The sequence below is a fragment of the Bufo bufo genome, chromosome 2, assembly GCF_905171765.1.
Source record: "Bufo bufo chromosome 2, aBufBuf1.1, whole genome shotgun sequence".
In the NCBI taxonomy this organism is placed as follows: domain Eukaryota; kingdom Metazoa; phylum Chordata; class Amphibia; order Anura; family Bufonidae; genus Bufo; species Bufo bufo.
The window spans coordinates 19,915,421-19,931,767 of NC_053390.1; the positions used below are offsets into that span (position 1 = coordinate 19,915,421).

At 45.7% G+C, this 16,347-nt stretch overlaps 2 protein-coding genes across 2 annotated transcripts in view; one reads left to right on the top strand and one right to left on the bottom strand.

The window, feature by feature from the left end:
• The window catches only part of LOC120991121, a 496,450-nt gene that overhangs the window by 426,878 nt on the left and 53,225 nt on the right, over window positions 1–16,347 (bottom strand). The window contains 1 exon segment of the mRNA XM_040420010.1: window positions 2,204–2,726. Coding sequence (XP_040275944.1) covers window positions 2,204–2,726 — 523 coding nt within the window.
• The window catches only part of LOC120991123 (zinc finger protein 850-like), a 465,109-nt gene that overhangs the window by 227,949 nt on the left and 220,813 nt on the right, over window positions 1–16,347 (top strand). The gene's annotated exons all lie outside the window — the stretch shown is intronic.

The window sequence follows — 16,347 nt, forward strand, 5'->3', positions numbered from 1 at the left end:
TGGATGGCACTGTTATGGGGGATCTGTGGATGGCACTGTTATGGGGGATCTGTGGATGGCACTGTTATGGGGGATCTGTGGATGGCACTGTTATGGGGGATCTGTGGATGGCACTGTTATGGGGGATCTGTGGATGGCACTGTTATGGGGGATCTGTGGATGGCACTGTTATGGGGGACCTGTGGATGGCACTGTTATGGGGGATCTGTGGATGGCACTGTTATGGGGGATCTGTGGATGGCACTGTTATGGGGGATCTGTGGATGGCACTGTTATGGGGGATCTGTGGATGGCACTGTTATGGGGGATCTGTGGATGGCACTGTTATGGGGGATCTGTGGATGGCACTGTTATGGGGGATCTGTGGATGGCACTGTTATGGGGGATCTGTGGATGGCACTGTTATGGGGGATCTGTGGATGGCACTGTTATGGGGGATCTGTGGATGGCACTGTTATGGGGGATCTGTGGATGGCACTGTTATGGGGGATCTGTGGATGGCACTGTTATGGGGGATCTGTGGATGGCACTGTTATGGGGGATCTGTGGATGGCACTGTTATGGGGGATCTGTGGATGGCACTGTTATGGGGGATCTGTGGATGGCACTGTTATGGGGGATCTGTGGATGGCACTGTTATGGGGGATCTGTGGATGGCACTGTTATGGGGGATCTGTGGCTGGCACTGTTATGGGGGATCTGTGGATGGCACTGTTATGGGGGATCTGTGGATGGCACTGTTATGGGGGATCTGTGGATGGCACTGTTATGGGGGATCTGTGGATGGCACTGTTATGGGGGATCTGTGGATGGCACTGTTATGGGGGATCTGTGGATGGCACTGTTATGGGGGATCTGTGGATGGCACTGTTATGGGGGATCTGTGGATGGCACTGTTATGGGGGATCTGTGGATGGCACTGTTATGGGGGATCTGTGGATGGCACTGTTATGGGGGATCTGTGGATGGTACTGTTATGGGGGGGATCTGTGGATGGCACATATATAGCATCTTATGCTATATATGTGTCATCTACAGATCCCCCATAAGTGTCCCTCTGTAAATAGTGAATGACCCCCAATACAAAGACTGGGGGCCGGCAACTGATATTGGAATGGCAGCGGGGCCCGATGCAGTCACTGTATTCTATTACACCGGGCCCCGCTCACTGTAGTATTAATATCTAACGTGTAGGCATGGGCGCTTTGTTAAACTATAGCAATTCTTTGCAGCAGGAGAGAAATCCACTGTAGTACTCACTTGAAACTCCCGGAGCAGGCACCTGCTTCATTCATAAAGTGGGAGGAGCAGGGGCGTGACGTAGTGAGTGATGTTACGCTGCCGCCTGGCCTTCCTGCTTCGGGAGTTTCCCACCCTGCTGATACATCGCGGCCAGCGATGTATCAGTGTTAAATGGCAGCATTCGCCCCACTGCCATTTTCCCCCACTTTTGGGGGGGGGGGGGGAGTGCATCTTATAGGGCGAAAAATACGGTACCTCTTCCTGATTTGTTGAATTTTAGTTCCTTATTACAAAGCATTTTCCAGATATAAAACATCAAAATGGCTTCTCTCCTTTGTAAATTCTCTGATGTCTAACAAGACACGATTTCTGTTTAAAACATTTCCCACATTCTAAACATGAATATGGCTTCTCTCTTGTGTGAATTCTCTCATGTCTAACAAGGTGTGATTTTTTTGCAAAACATTTCCCACATTTTGAACATAAATACAGATTCTCTCCTGTGTGAAATCTCTTATGTATCACAAGATTTTCTTTATGTGGAAAACATTTACCACATTCTCAACATGAATACGAGTTTTCTCCTCTATGACTTCTCTGATGAATGTTAAGTTTGGCTTTAGTAGTAAAACATTTCTCACAGTCTGAACATGAATAAGGCTTCTCTCCTGTGTGAATTCTCTTATGTTTAACAAAACTGGAATTATCTGTGAAACATTTCTCACATTCTGAACATGAATATGGCTTTGCACCTGTGTGAATTCTCTCATGTATAACAAGATATGATCTCTTTCTAAAACATTTCCCACATTCTAAACATGCATATGGTTTCTCTCCTGTGTGAATTGTCTCATGTACAACAAGATGTGATCTCTTTCTAAAACATTTCCCACATTCTAAACATGAATATGGCTTCTCTCCTGTGTGAATTCTCTCATGTTTAACAAGATCTGATTTAAATGTAAAACATTTCCCACATTCTGAACATGAATATGGCTTCTCTCCTGTGTGACTTCTCTCATGTATAACAAGAGATGATTTCTGTCTAAAACATTTTCCACACTCTGAACATGAATACGGCTTCTCTCCTGTGTGAATTCTCTCATGTTTAACAAGAACTGATTTATATGTAAAACATTTCCCACATTCTAAACATGAATATGGCTTCTCTTCTGTGTGAATTCTCTCATGTTTAACAAGAACTGATTTATATGTAAAACATTTCCCACATTCTGAACATGAATATAGTTTCTCTCCTGTGTGAATTCTCTTATGTTTAACAAGAACTGATTTATATGTAAAACATTGCCCACATTCTGAACATGAATGTGGCTTCTCTCCTGTGTGAATTCTTTCATGTCTAACAAGACTGGATTTATCTGCAAAACATTTCCCACATTCTGAACATGAATATGGATTCTCTTCTGTGTGAATTTTCTCGTGTTTAACTAAATCTGATTTACTTGTAAAGCATTTCCCACATTCTAAACAGGAGTATGGCTGCTCTTCTGAGTAAATTATTTTGTGTGTAGAAAGTCTTGATTGTTCTGTAGAATCTTCACTACCCTGAAACCTTTTATCCCCTTTCTGACCTGTATTTTTGGCAACAATCTGTAATTGGTCAAGAGAAGGTTCCTCATGATGAGGGAGATTATATAATGGAAGTGTACTTTGAAGTCCTGGGTGTACATTAAGTGTAATGAGGTTTTCTCCTAAGGAGCGCTGCAGGACATCTTCAGCTTCTTCTTTATCATTTAGTGATAATATAGGTTTGCCCTTAATAATTTTACTGGAATACTCTGTGAAAATAAAAATGGAATTTATGATTATTTTTCAAACTACAGAGAGGACAAACCTATAACATTCCTATTAGGCTGTAATTGGATATATGGTATAAACCAGCTCTGCCTCTAATGCCACCAGATGTAAGGTAGCCATCCTATAAGTCAGTGTCCGACCTTTTAAACAGGTCTTGAGGCATGACTTGGATAATGATTAAGTTAGCATCATTAGAGCTCTTTTTAGTGTACCTGCTGCTGAAAAACTCACACTGCTCAGTACATGATGAGAGATCCTCCTTCCTCCAACAGCAGGTTCAGTGTGTAATTACAGCTTCTAATTCCTTCTGCTGTTATATTTTAATGCAGTCTGGACTAAGCTTGTGTGAGACATCAGCAGCGGGGGCGGAGGTACACTGAAAGGAGCTTGTCACTTAAGGAACAGATGGACGCTGGGAAGGCAAAGAATGAGAAACAAAAATGGAAAATCGTCATGACCTCAAAGGGTTAAGGCTGTGATCATCTGAGAATCTGATCATGGGCAACATCTACATTTTGCTAAATATTCTGTCACAAGGTAAAGCACACATCTCAGGCTGAATTCATGGACATGACAATGTGGTCTGTACAGCATAATGTTCGCACAGACACCAGATCTCAGGTTTATAGACATCTTCAGGATGCAGTGGAATAGACAGAGTGAGGTCATCAATCAGAACCTGTAATAAAGTTCTCCAGCACCTTGTTGGGTCCATTAGGCTGGGTTCACACGAGCGTGTCCGGATTAGTTCCGGATGCGTCCCGGTGTGTTGCGGCAAACCCGCGCGAGTAGGAATGCAATTGCAGTCAGTTTTGACTGCGATTGCGTTCCGATGTTCAGTTTTTATCGCGCGTGTGCAATGTGTTTTGCACGCGCGTGATAAAAAACCGACTGTGGTACCCAGACCCGAACTTCTTCACAGAAGTTCAGGTTTGGGTTCGGTGTTGTGTAGATGTTATTATTTTCCCTTATAACATGGTTATAAGGGAAAATAATAGCATTCCGAATACAGAATGCATAGTAGGTGATCAATTGAGGGTTAAAAAATAAAAAAAATTAACTCACCTTCTCCTCTTGTTCGCGTAGTTCTCCCGGTCTTCAGTTCTTTAAAAAGATGAACTATGGGCTAAAGGACCTTTGGTGACGTCAGATCACATGCTCCAATGACATGGGCCCTCACCAGCAGTCCAAAACGGATCAGTTTTGCCCTAATGCATTCTGAATGGAAAAGGATCCGCTCAGAATGCATCAGTTTGCCCTCCGATCAGTCTCCATTCCGCTCTGGAGGCGGACACCAAAATTTTGCCTGCAGCGTTTTGCTGTCCGCTTGACAAAACTGAGCCAATCTGTAACATAGGCAAGACGGATCAGTCATGAACTCCATTGAAAGTCAATGGGAGACGGATCCTTTTTCTATTGTGCCAGAGAAAACGGATCCGTCCTGCCACACAATGCAAGTCAATGGGGATGGATCAGTTTTCTCTGACACAATCTGGCCCAAAAGAAAACGGATCCGTCTCCCATTGACTTTCAATGGAGTTCATGACGGATCCATGCGGTTGTATTATGGTAACAGATCCGTTTTTATAAGATCCATGACGGATTCGCCCAAAACGCGAGTGTGAAAGTACCCCAAGGCTGTGATGGCGAACCTCCCGCACACCGGCTGTGGTAAAACTACAAGTCCCGAGATGCACACTTGCTTGGCTGTTCTCAGAGCTCCACAGAAATTAATGGAGCATGCCGGGAGTTGTAGTTTCACCACATCGGAGTGCCTGAGGTTAGCCACAACTGTTCTAAGGGGAACGAGGGTCCTATCAAGAATTAAGATGGTGGAGCTAATGACGTGCCCTGTGAGTGCAGGTGACCATCACTGATACGTCTGTGTCTGTACAATAATCACATGTGACATCGGAGCTTCCTGATCATCATGGAGCTGAGGACAGGAGTGCACCGACAGGAAGGAAAAAACACAACAACCAAACAGCTTTACATTTTTAAACACTTAATGACTAGGCTGGTTGTCATTAAATTAAAAATGTTTTGTATTTCATTGTTACATTTCAAGACATAAAACTTTTATATTTTTGTCAGTGGCCGTACGAGAACTTGTGTTTTGTCAACAATCTCCTCCTGTCACCCAGTCTGCATAGGGAGCTTCACTACTCCTACCAAAACCACAGAAAAAGGTAAATTTTTCTGTGACTTGTATTTTGTGACATGAGCTGTATTTCTCAATGGAATCAATTACTTGTAATTTATTGTTTAGCTTTTATTCTTTTTTGAAAGAAAATAAAAAGCCTCAGCAATTTATTTTTTGCTATTTTATTTGGCGTTCTGTCATAAACAGAGTTCAATGAAACTGTCACGTTCTGTTTAAGGGGACAGGGCAACAAAGAGTGGAAATCATATGGTTGGCAGATGTCAGCTGGATAAGGGGAACCCTTCATGATGTGATGGGGACATCTCCATTCAAAGAGCAGCGCAGCAGCCGGTGATCAGATTCTCCTCCTGCCCTGAAGGCACCAAGGACAGAATCTAAAGTCACCTTCTCTATTTATTATTCCATACCTGTGGTGACATCTCCTGGAATGTCCTCCTCCGCCTCACTCTTACACGGGGGATCGCCCATCATCCTCTCTTCTTCATCCTCCACTTTAATATCAGTCAGATCTTCTCCCTGATTTGTCATCTGTAACAAGTCAGTACAATACAGCAGACAGGTGGGAAATCTAACAGATCCACATAAGAGACCCCCACAATCTATGACCCCTCTATGACTGCAGGACCCCCCTATATAGATGTGTATAGGGCTCAGCTCCATCTACCTGAGGGTTCTCCGGGACATTCTCCTCTGGACAGTCCTGGGAATACAGAGGATGGGGACATCTCTCTGGTGGATTTCTCCTCCTGGATCCATCTGTGGAGACACAAGCACACAGTGACTGAATACATGGCCTCCTGTAGATTGGTCTATAGATCAGACACTTCTCTCAGCTCCTTCACTTCTAGGTTTAGTTATCAAGAGTAAATAATATTTTGCTCCTCACCACCTGTGCTGAGATGCCCACAATGGGTCCCTGAGCATTGAAAAGGAGCAATGGTAGAAAAATCATGATCTGAAGAATCACATTACATCATGTGGACGGCCAAGTGCATGGGGAAGTCACTTATCTAGGGGACAGATAGCACTATGGCAAGAGGACAAGCTGGTGAGGGCAGTGTGGTGCTCTGGGCAATGTTCTTCTGGAAATCTTGTCTCTTGGCATCATAACCCTAATACAAAAGAGGGCTCCTATCTAATTTGGCACTTCGTATTCAACCACAACCAGTGCAACTCCAATATTAGAACATAATACAACGCAGTGCTACATAAGTATCAAAATATTATATAATCTTTATTCATTTACATAAATATTTAAAAACAGTAGGTGGCAACGGCAAACACCCACAAATACATAAAAGACACCGTCAGTAAGTAAATATACATAGTCTGCTGGATTTAGTCTTGAAGGTAACTAGACCCCGCATCTATTATACATTATACCACATAGTAAAGTGCACAGTGCAAAATACATTAACCCCAAAGCAATGCAGGATCAGACAAACGGAAGTACCACAATTACAGTCTTGAATCACAATCAACAAAGAAATAAGAAAGATTACCGACAAGTGATCAATAACCCCGACGCGCGTTTCACATCTCGCTTCTTCAGCTGAAGAAGCGAGATTCGAAACGCGCGACGGGGTAATTCCTCACTTGCCGGTAATCTTTCTTATAGATACCTTTAAGACTAAATCCAGCAGACTATGTATAATTACTTATTGACGATGTGTTTTATGTATTTGTGGGTGTTTGCCATTGCCACCTACTGTTTTTAAATATTTATGTAAATGAATAAAGATTATATAATATTTTGATTCTTATGCAGCACTCTCTTGGCATCATGTGGATGTGTTAGGTACCACCAAGTACCACCCTTCATGGCAGTGATGCCTCCAAATGGCGTTGCCATTTTTCAGCAGGATAATGTCAGGCTACACTGCAAAAACTGTCCAAGACTGAGGAACATCACAAAGATATCAAGATGATGACTTGTCACCAGATTCCAAGATTGTCATCTGTGGGATGTGCTCCGATCCATGAGGGCCGCACGGATCAACTTACAGGACTTACCTTAGAAACTGGTCTCCCAAAGGGGCATGGCCTGAGCATGCTGCTGTGAACATACACCTTCTAGAGCTCCCGGACCCTGGGCCCTCACTTTACCTATTTACAGTAGACTTTGCTTACTCACCTGCCCTAGGGAGGATGGCCAGACGGGGCTCCAGTTTTGTAGCTCCAGAACAGAGAATTGCCCGCTTCCTCTTCAGCAACTCTGTGCCCAGCTGCAGAATCCAAGATGGCACTGACAGGAGTTACCTCGGTGGCTCCCTCAACTTCAGACCTTAACCCAATATCAGACGCTGCGGCCATGACCCGTGCTACCCCCCCCCCCCCCCCACTCTCTCTCGCTCCTGCCTTAGAAAATCCCCCAATGTAGCACATTCCCATCTTATAGCGGGCATGACCATTGACAGAAGAGGCCTTCATGCCCGTCTTAGGCCTGACAAGTGTAATCGCACCAGCGACACCCTCTGCTGCAGGGGCCTACTGCCCCACCTAAACATAACAGAGGACCTACACAGATCAGCAAATATGCCCCCATCTCCCTGAGGACCGACCCACTGTCATGTTGGATTCTGGACAGGACTTTCCACCCACATCCGGCTATCTTTCACTCTCTCTCTCTGATGCCTCAGAAGCTCCTTCATCTGCCTTATCTTCTCACAGTAGACATTGTAAACATACAAAGCTTAAATATATTTGGTCTCTTCTCAGTGACTTACCCACAAAGAAGGACTTAGAATCTATGATACTATGGGTCGAATCCAAAACAGGAACAGGCCATTGCATCCATCAAGGAAGACCTTCAAGGTTTTTCCAAACAATTGAACTCCTGTGTACAAGCCACCACTGCCCTAGACACCCACCTCTCTAAAGCTGAGGAGACCCTTTCTCTACAACGCACCCTGAACAAACATCTATTTTAAATTGATGATTAGGAAAATAGGGGTTGTCATAATAATATCAAACTGTGTGGGATCCCTGAAACTAATGAGTTACGCTCTGCAGTGACTACCATCTTTAATACCCTTCTATCCAGAGCAGCGGAAGAGGGAATTCACTTAGTGTTCATTGAGTTATTATAACTCATGTGGCCCATACACATATATGTCTTGCACTCCTTGAATTACATACAATTTTATGAATATTGCCCACATTATCCATGGAGGAATGTGGCTCCAAATACAGCTTTGATCTAAACTGTAGATCGTGAATAGGCACTGTAGGCTACTCCACTCACCAAATGATAGTAGAGTGCATAGATTGAACTACCACTCTTCTCCACTAGGCTTTCCCTAATCTTTCTGTCACACTGGGTCCTTACCTGAGGTCTTCATCTTAGGACCATTTTTGCTTTAATTTAATTTAACTTCCTGCCTCCTACCTTGTTACTTTTATGTGTCAGCCCGCCACACACGGAGGCGGCAAGTGGCAGCAGGCCATACACGGAGGCGGCAAGTGGCAGCAGGCCATACACGGAGGCGGCAAGTGGCAGCGAGCCATGCACAGACACAGAAGCAACAAGCGGAACCATGGGCACAGAAGCCATGAGGCGGCACGGCGGGCACAGAGGCCATGAGGCGCACACGCTGGGCACAGAGGCCATGAGGCGCACAAGCCGGGCACAGAGGCGCACACGCCAGGCACAGAGGCCATGAGGCGCACACTCCAGGCACAGAGGCCATGAGGCGCACACGCCAGGCACAGAGGCCGCGAGGCGCACACGCCAGGCACAGAGGCCGTGAGGCGCACACGCCAGGCACAGAGGCCGTGAGGCGCACGCGCCAGGCACAGAGGCCATGAGGCGCACGCGCCAGGCACAGAGGCCATGAGGCGCACGCGCCAGGCACAGAGGCCATGAGGCGCACGCGCCAGGCACAGAGGCCATGAGGTGCACGCGCCAGGCACAGAGGCCATGAGGCGCACACGCCAGGCACAGAGGCCATGAGGCGCACACGCCAGGCACAGAGGCCATGAGGCGCACACGCCAGGCATAGAGGCCATGAGGCCCACATGCCAGGCACAGAGGCCATGAGGCGGCACACCTGGCACAGAGGCCATGAGGCGCACACGCCAGGCATAGAGGCCATGAGGCGCACACGCCAGGCACAGTATAAATTTTTCCTAGATAAAGGAATCAAGTCAGACATAACCAAGCCAAATTGCTAGACCTGAAAGATTTAAGTCTGCGACCTTGTCAATTGAATGCAGCCTGAAACTTTTAACGCCACATTTAGATCCACACAGAAATTCTCAATTAAAGTAATGTAAGGGATCGTCTCTCTTTCAGGGGGGTCACACTCAGACATCTTCACAGACACCAGGATTTAAGGGCCAAAAACTGTTTTATTGCCGCACGTCCGCGTAAACATAAACAGTTGTACAAAATAAACTCCTGCCCGTCTGGGCTCTACCTAAACACATAGGTTTCCCTGACTCACCTCTAAGTACCGCTTAGTGTCAGGGTCTCAGGCTCCAAGCCATAGCAGGTTCCACTCATCAAGCGTCAGTCCACACAGGGGAGAGATCAGGTTTCGCATAGCCTTGTAGCCCCTCAGTCTTCCTGACTGAGACCACACACAGAGCCTCTGCTCCAGTATCACAGACACTTCTCCCTCCTTAGACTGACCTACTCTGAGGCGCTTTATGCAAGCCTGATTACAGCAGGCCTCACCTGCGATCACCTCAGGTAGAAAGGAAAACCCGTACTGGAGGGGTGTGGACTGGGAACCCACTCTACCAAGTCTAGCCACCAGTCCAAGTAAAATCCAGCCCAACAAATGTATACAGAAATGTCTCAGCAAACTATGCTTTGCTGAGACTACTGCCACTCTCTGGATTTTATCTGTCTCACTCATCTGAGGTAACTGAAGTGGGACAACACACCTTCCAGCACTGTTCACATATGCCCCCCCTCTTCTTCAGACCGGAGGTCTGGGGATTTTCCCACATCGTACCATGCCCTCTGGAAGATGTGGTCAGTGTCACATATTTCGCTCTATTCTGCCACCCCCAGGCTAGCAGAGCTTGGTATTTCATAAACACTGACTTTCTACCTAGCAGACAGTGTCTAAGAGAGTCCTCCTCCTCCTCTTTGCTGGAGAACTTTTTCTTAGCTTTCTGGCTTGCTCCTTTTCCAGATTTCTTCTTAGGTCCACGACCTCTAACTTCCGCAATCTTTACAGCCGTGTTTTCCATGAGGAGCTCCCGCCTCCTCCTTTTGTTGGAGATCCGGCTGGTCAGTTTTATACCACCCTTTAGCTGCTCTGGTGTCACCTGGTGTTCACACTCGCTTTATTTCTCTCTTCTATCAACAGATAACACTTCTCTTTTTTCTTTACTCCTCACAGGGTTTAGCTCAGGTTTGGCTTCAGTTTCAGAGTCTTCTGCTTCTTCGGTAGCTCTGCCCACTTCGGCAGACTCTTCTTCAGCCTTATCTTTGGTTTGTGGTACATCTGAGAATTTCTCCCACTCCAACTCATCGGCCTTAGCTTCTTCAACCTTTGAGTCTCCTTTGGAGTCTTCATTCCCTTTGTTGACCATCTCATCTTTCTCGGACACGGCATATACTTGCATTCTTAACCCCTCCTCCTCTTTCTCATCAAGGTTGGAGGTACTGGAGACACCAGGGTCCTCATCAGACTATTTATCTTCTGGGATTCCTTCCAGAGGGTCACCCAGGATATTGTTCTCCTTTCGGGCAGGCGCTAGGAGAGCCATCTCACAGTAGTAGACAACATTTGTATGCTGGCCGTCTGTCTCCTCATATTTCTTCCCCAGCAGACCGCTGGCTTTCTGGAAGGCATTGACGGCAGAGGGGACATCTTTTATGACCCGGTCCTGGCTACTCACTGCCATGAGTCTCTTGACTTCAGCTTCATCAACTTGTTCAGAAGAAACTTCTTCCATCTTCTCTGCCTCAGCCGGCAATGCAGTACCACCATCTTCAGGCCCATTCCTAACAGGCTCTGACTTCATGGCATCTTTCAGAGGATGCTCCTCTTTAGGTTTCTCATTTTCCTTTGATTGAGCCAACCTGTCATCTCGAGAAGCTCTTGCCTCTAACTCTTCAAGCTTAGGCTACTTTCACACTACCGTTCAGAGCGGGTCCGTCTGATGTCTGCTCAGACGGATCCACTCATATAATGCAGACTTGGGATCCGTTCAGAACGGATCAGTCTGCATTATATCTTAGAAAAAATTCTAAGTGTGAAAGTAGCTTCAGACGGATCCGTCCAGACTTTACATTGAAAGTCAATGGGGGACAAATCCGTTTGAAGATTGAGCCATATAGTGTCATCTTCAAACGGATCCGTCCCCATTGACTTACATTGCAAGTATGGACGGATCCGCTTGCCTCTGCACAGCCAGGCGGACACCCGAACGCTGCAAGCAGCGTTCAGGTGTCCGCTTGCTGAGCGGAGCAGAGGCTGAACGCTGCCAGACTGATGCATTCTGAGCGGATCCGCGTCCACTCAGAATGCATTAGGGCAGTACGGATGTGTTCGGGGCAGCTTGTGAGCCCCTTCAAACGGAGCTCACAAGCGGACACCCGAACGCTAGTGTGAAAGTAGCCTTAGTCTTCAACCCATAGACGTTCTTCCCGACGTCATCCTTTGAGCTCATGAGATTCTCCATCTCTGCTCTGGGTCGCATTTTTAAACACTTAATGACTAGGCTGGTTGTCATTAAATTAAAAATGTTTTGTATTTCATTGTTACATTTCAAGACATAAAACTTTTATATTTTTGTCTGTGGCCATACGAGGACTTGTGTTTTGTCAACAATCTCCTCCTGTCACCCAGTCTGCATAGGGAGCTTCACTACTCCTACCAAAACCACAGAAAAAGGTAAATTTTTCTGTGACTTGTATTTTGTGACATGAGTTGTATTTCTCAATGGAATCAATTACTTGTAATTTATTGTTTAGCTTTTATTCTTTTTTGAAAGAACATAAAAAGCCTCAGCAATTTATTTTTTGCTATTTTATTTGGCGTTCTGTCATAAACAGAGTTCAATGAAACTGTCACGTTCTGTTTAAGGGGACAGGGCAACAAAGAGTGGAAATCATATGGTTGGCAGATGTCAGCTGGATAAGGGGAACCCTTCATGATATGATGGGGACATCTCCATTCAAAGAGCAGCGCAGCAGCCGGTGATCAGATTCTCCTCCTGCCCTGAAGGCACCAAGGACAGAATCTGAAGTCACCTTCTCAATTTATTATTCCATACCTGTGGTGAAATCTCCTGGAATGTCCTCCTCCGCCTCACTCTTACACGGGGGATCGCCCATCATCCACTCTTCTTCATCCTCCACTTTAATAATGGTCAGATCTTCCCCCTGATTTGTCATCTGTAACAATTCAGTACAATACAGCAGACAGGTGGGAACTCTAACAGATCCACATAAGAGACCCCCACAATCTATGACCCCTCTATGACTGCAGGACCCCCCTATATAGATGTGTATAGGGCTCAGCTCCATCTACCTGAGGGTTCTCTGGGACCTTCTCCTCTGGACAGTCCTGGGAATACAGAGGACGGGGACATCTCTCTGGTGGATTTTTCCTCCTGGATCCATCTGTGGAGACACAAGCACACAGTGACTGAATACATGGCCTCCTGTAGATCTGTCTATAGATCAGACACTTCTCTCAGCTCCTTCACTTCTAGGTTTAGTTATCAAGAGTAAATAATATTTTGCTCCTCACCACCTGTGCTGAGATGCCCACAATGGGTCCCTGAGCATTGAAAAGGAGCAATGGTAGAATAATCATGATCTGAAGAATCACATTACATCATGTGGACGGCCAAGTGCAGGTGGGAGTCACTTATCTAGGGGACAGATAGCACTATGGGAAGAAGACAAGCTGGTGAGGGCAGTGTGGTGCTCTGGTTAATGTTCTACTGAGAGCATCTATCTAATTTGGCACTTCGTATTCAACCACAACCAGTGCAACTCCAATATTAGAACATAATACAATGCAGTGCTACATAAGTATCAAAATATTATATAATCTTTATTCATTTACATAAATATTTAAAAACAGTAGGTGGCAACGGCAAACACCCACAAATACATAAAACACACACAGTCAGTAAGTAAATATACATAGTCTGCTGGATTTAGTCTTGAAGGTAACTAGACCCCGCATCTATTATACATTATACCACATAGTAAAGTGCACAGTGCAAAATACATTAACCCCAAAGCAATGCAGGATCAGACAAACGGAAGTACCACAATTACAGTCTTGAATCACAATCAACAAATAAATAAGAAAGATTACCGACAAGTGATCAATAACCCCGACGCGCGTTTCACATCTCGCTTCTTCAGCTGAAGAGATTGAGATTCGAAACGCGCGACGGGGTAATTCCTCACTTGCCGGTAATCTTTCTTATAGATACCTTTAAGACTAAATCCAGCAGACTATGTATAATTACTTATTGACGATGTGTTTTATGTATTTGTGGGTGTTTGCCATTGCCACCTACTGTTTTTAAATATTTATGTAAATGAATAAAGATTATATAATATTTTGATTCTTATGCAGCACTCTCTTGGCATCATGTGGATGTGTTAGGTACCACCAAGTACCACCCTTCATGGCAGTGATGCCTCCAAATGGCGTTGCCATTTTTCAGCAGGATAATGTCAGGCTACACTGCAAAAACTGTCCAAGACTGAGGAACATCACAAAGATATCAAGATGATGACTTGTCACCAGATTCCAAGATTGTCATCTGTGGGATGTGCTCCGATCCATGAGGGCCGCACGGATCAACTTACAGGACTTACCTTAGAAACTGGTCTCCCAAAGGGGCATGGCCTGAGCATGCTGCTGTGAACATACACCTTCTAGAGCTCCCGGACCCTGGGCCCTCACTTTACCTATTTACAGTAGACTTTGCTTACTCACCTGCCCTAGGGAGGATGGCCAGACGGGGCTCCAGTTTTGTAGCTCCAGAACAGAGAATTGCCCGCTTCCTCTTCAGCAACTCTGTGCCCAGCTGCAGAATCCAAGATGGCACTGACAGGAGTTACCTCGGTGGCTCCCTCAACTTCAGACCTTAACCCAATATCAGACGCTGCGGCCATGACCCGTGCTACCCCCCCCCCCCCACTCTCTCTCGCTCCTGCCTTAGAAAATCCCCCAATGTAGCACATTCCCATCTTATAGCGGGCATGACCATTGACAGAAGAGGCCTTCATGCCCGTCTTAGGCCTGACAAGTGTAATCGCACCAGCGACACCCTCTGCTGCAGGGGCCTACTGCCCCACCTAAATATAACAGAGGACCTACACAGATCAGCAAATATGCCCCCATCTCCCTGAGGACCAACCCACTGTCATGTTGGATTCTGGACAGGACTTTCCACCCACATCCGGCTATCTTTCACTCTCTCTCTCTGATGCCTCAGAAGCTCCTTCATCTGCCTTATCTTCTCACAGTAGACATTGTAAACATACAAAGCTTAAATATATTTGGTCTCTTCTCAGTGACTTACCCACAAAGAAGGACTTAGAATCTATGATACTATGGGTCGAATCCAAACAGGAACAGGCCATTGCATCCATCAAGGAAGACCTTCAAGGTTTTTCCAAACAATTGAACTCCTGTGTACAAGCCACCACTGCCCTAGACACCCACCTCTCTAAAGCTGAGGAGACCCTTTCTCTACAACGCACCCTGAACAAACATCTACTTTAAATTGATGATTAGGAAAATAGGGGTTGTCATAATAATATCAAACTGTGTGGGATCCCTGAAACTAATGAGTTACGCTCTGCAGTGACTACCATCTTTAATACCCTTCTATCCAGAGCAGCGGAAGAGGGAATTCAATTAGTGTTCATTGAGTTATTGGCCCCAGAAGCCGTGATAATCCTACACCAAGAGATGCTCAATGTAGAGTGCACTTCCTCAGAGAAAAAGAGATTTTGCAATAGGTCTGGAGACAGGTGCTCAGATTCATTTATTGCCAATTATTTCCCGATGCACCCTGGCATTCATCTTAAACCTCTACTACAGTCACTGAATATGGAGCAACATACCGATGGGGCCACTCATTCCATCTTATTATCGACAGAAATTGAACTTTTTTCGCTCTTCACTCCCCAAACCAAGCTATGGATTTGGCACACTTCTTGGAACTCTCTAGCCTCTCCCTGCCAGACTGGCTGGACTTTCCTTCTCCTCTACCACAGGCTCTTTCACTCCCTCAACCAGATCACCACAAGAATCAAAGGAGACCTTCCTCTTCATCTACGGGAGGAACCCCCTTGAAATCTGTCATGGAGGCCATGAGATGTGGTTGAAGCTGTTTTAGCAGGTACCATAGTGTACTATTGCATTGTCGGTTGTCATTAGAGTTAGTTTACCATTGGTCACCCATTCTGATTGAAAATGTCATGGTGTGTCAGTGATCACTGAGATACTGTGTTCTCCCTAGTTTTAGTAGATACTGACTGAATATTGAAAAGGTTTTGTTTCTTTTTTTAGATTTTTTTTCTTACTCTATTTCGTCTCCTTTGTACCTGTGATTGGCTCAGGGGAAGGGTAGCACTCATAACCACTTGAACTCTCCCCCAGTAGACTGTAACTCCTGGCTTGTTCACTCGTGGACATCTCAGGATTCACTTAGTGAAATTTTCAATGGTCTTGTACTCCTTCCTCCTGGTCTTACCCCCCCCCCCCCCCTTTCATGTCTTTTTCTCCTTCTCTTTTCAGGCTGTGACCATGTCTACCATATCCTTTCCATCCATTAATGCCAATGGGCTGAATACCGGAAAAGAGGTCCTCCATCCTCTGGCAAAAAAGGTACAGATTGCCTTTATACAGGAAACACAGGGATCTATGCCCATTTTTCACCTCCCCCCTCCAAATACCCTGTCTCTTATCATAGCTGTTTTATTGAATATATAGGCTGACGGTCTGTGCCCGCCACTGTCTTACTGTCCCGAGCAGGTGAGGACGTTGCTCTGCTTTCCCTGTGTGAACTGGGATTATAGCTCTGTGAACTTTCCTTCAGCACTGAGTGAGTTAATGCTTTCCTCCTGTCCCTGTCCAGGTGCTGGTTAAGTTCCTGATCAGTCTCTCTATTTGGCTGGGCTG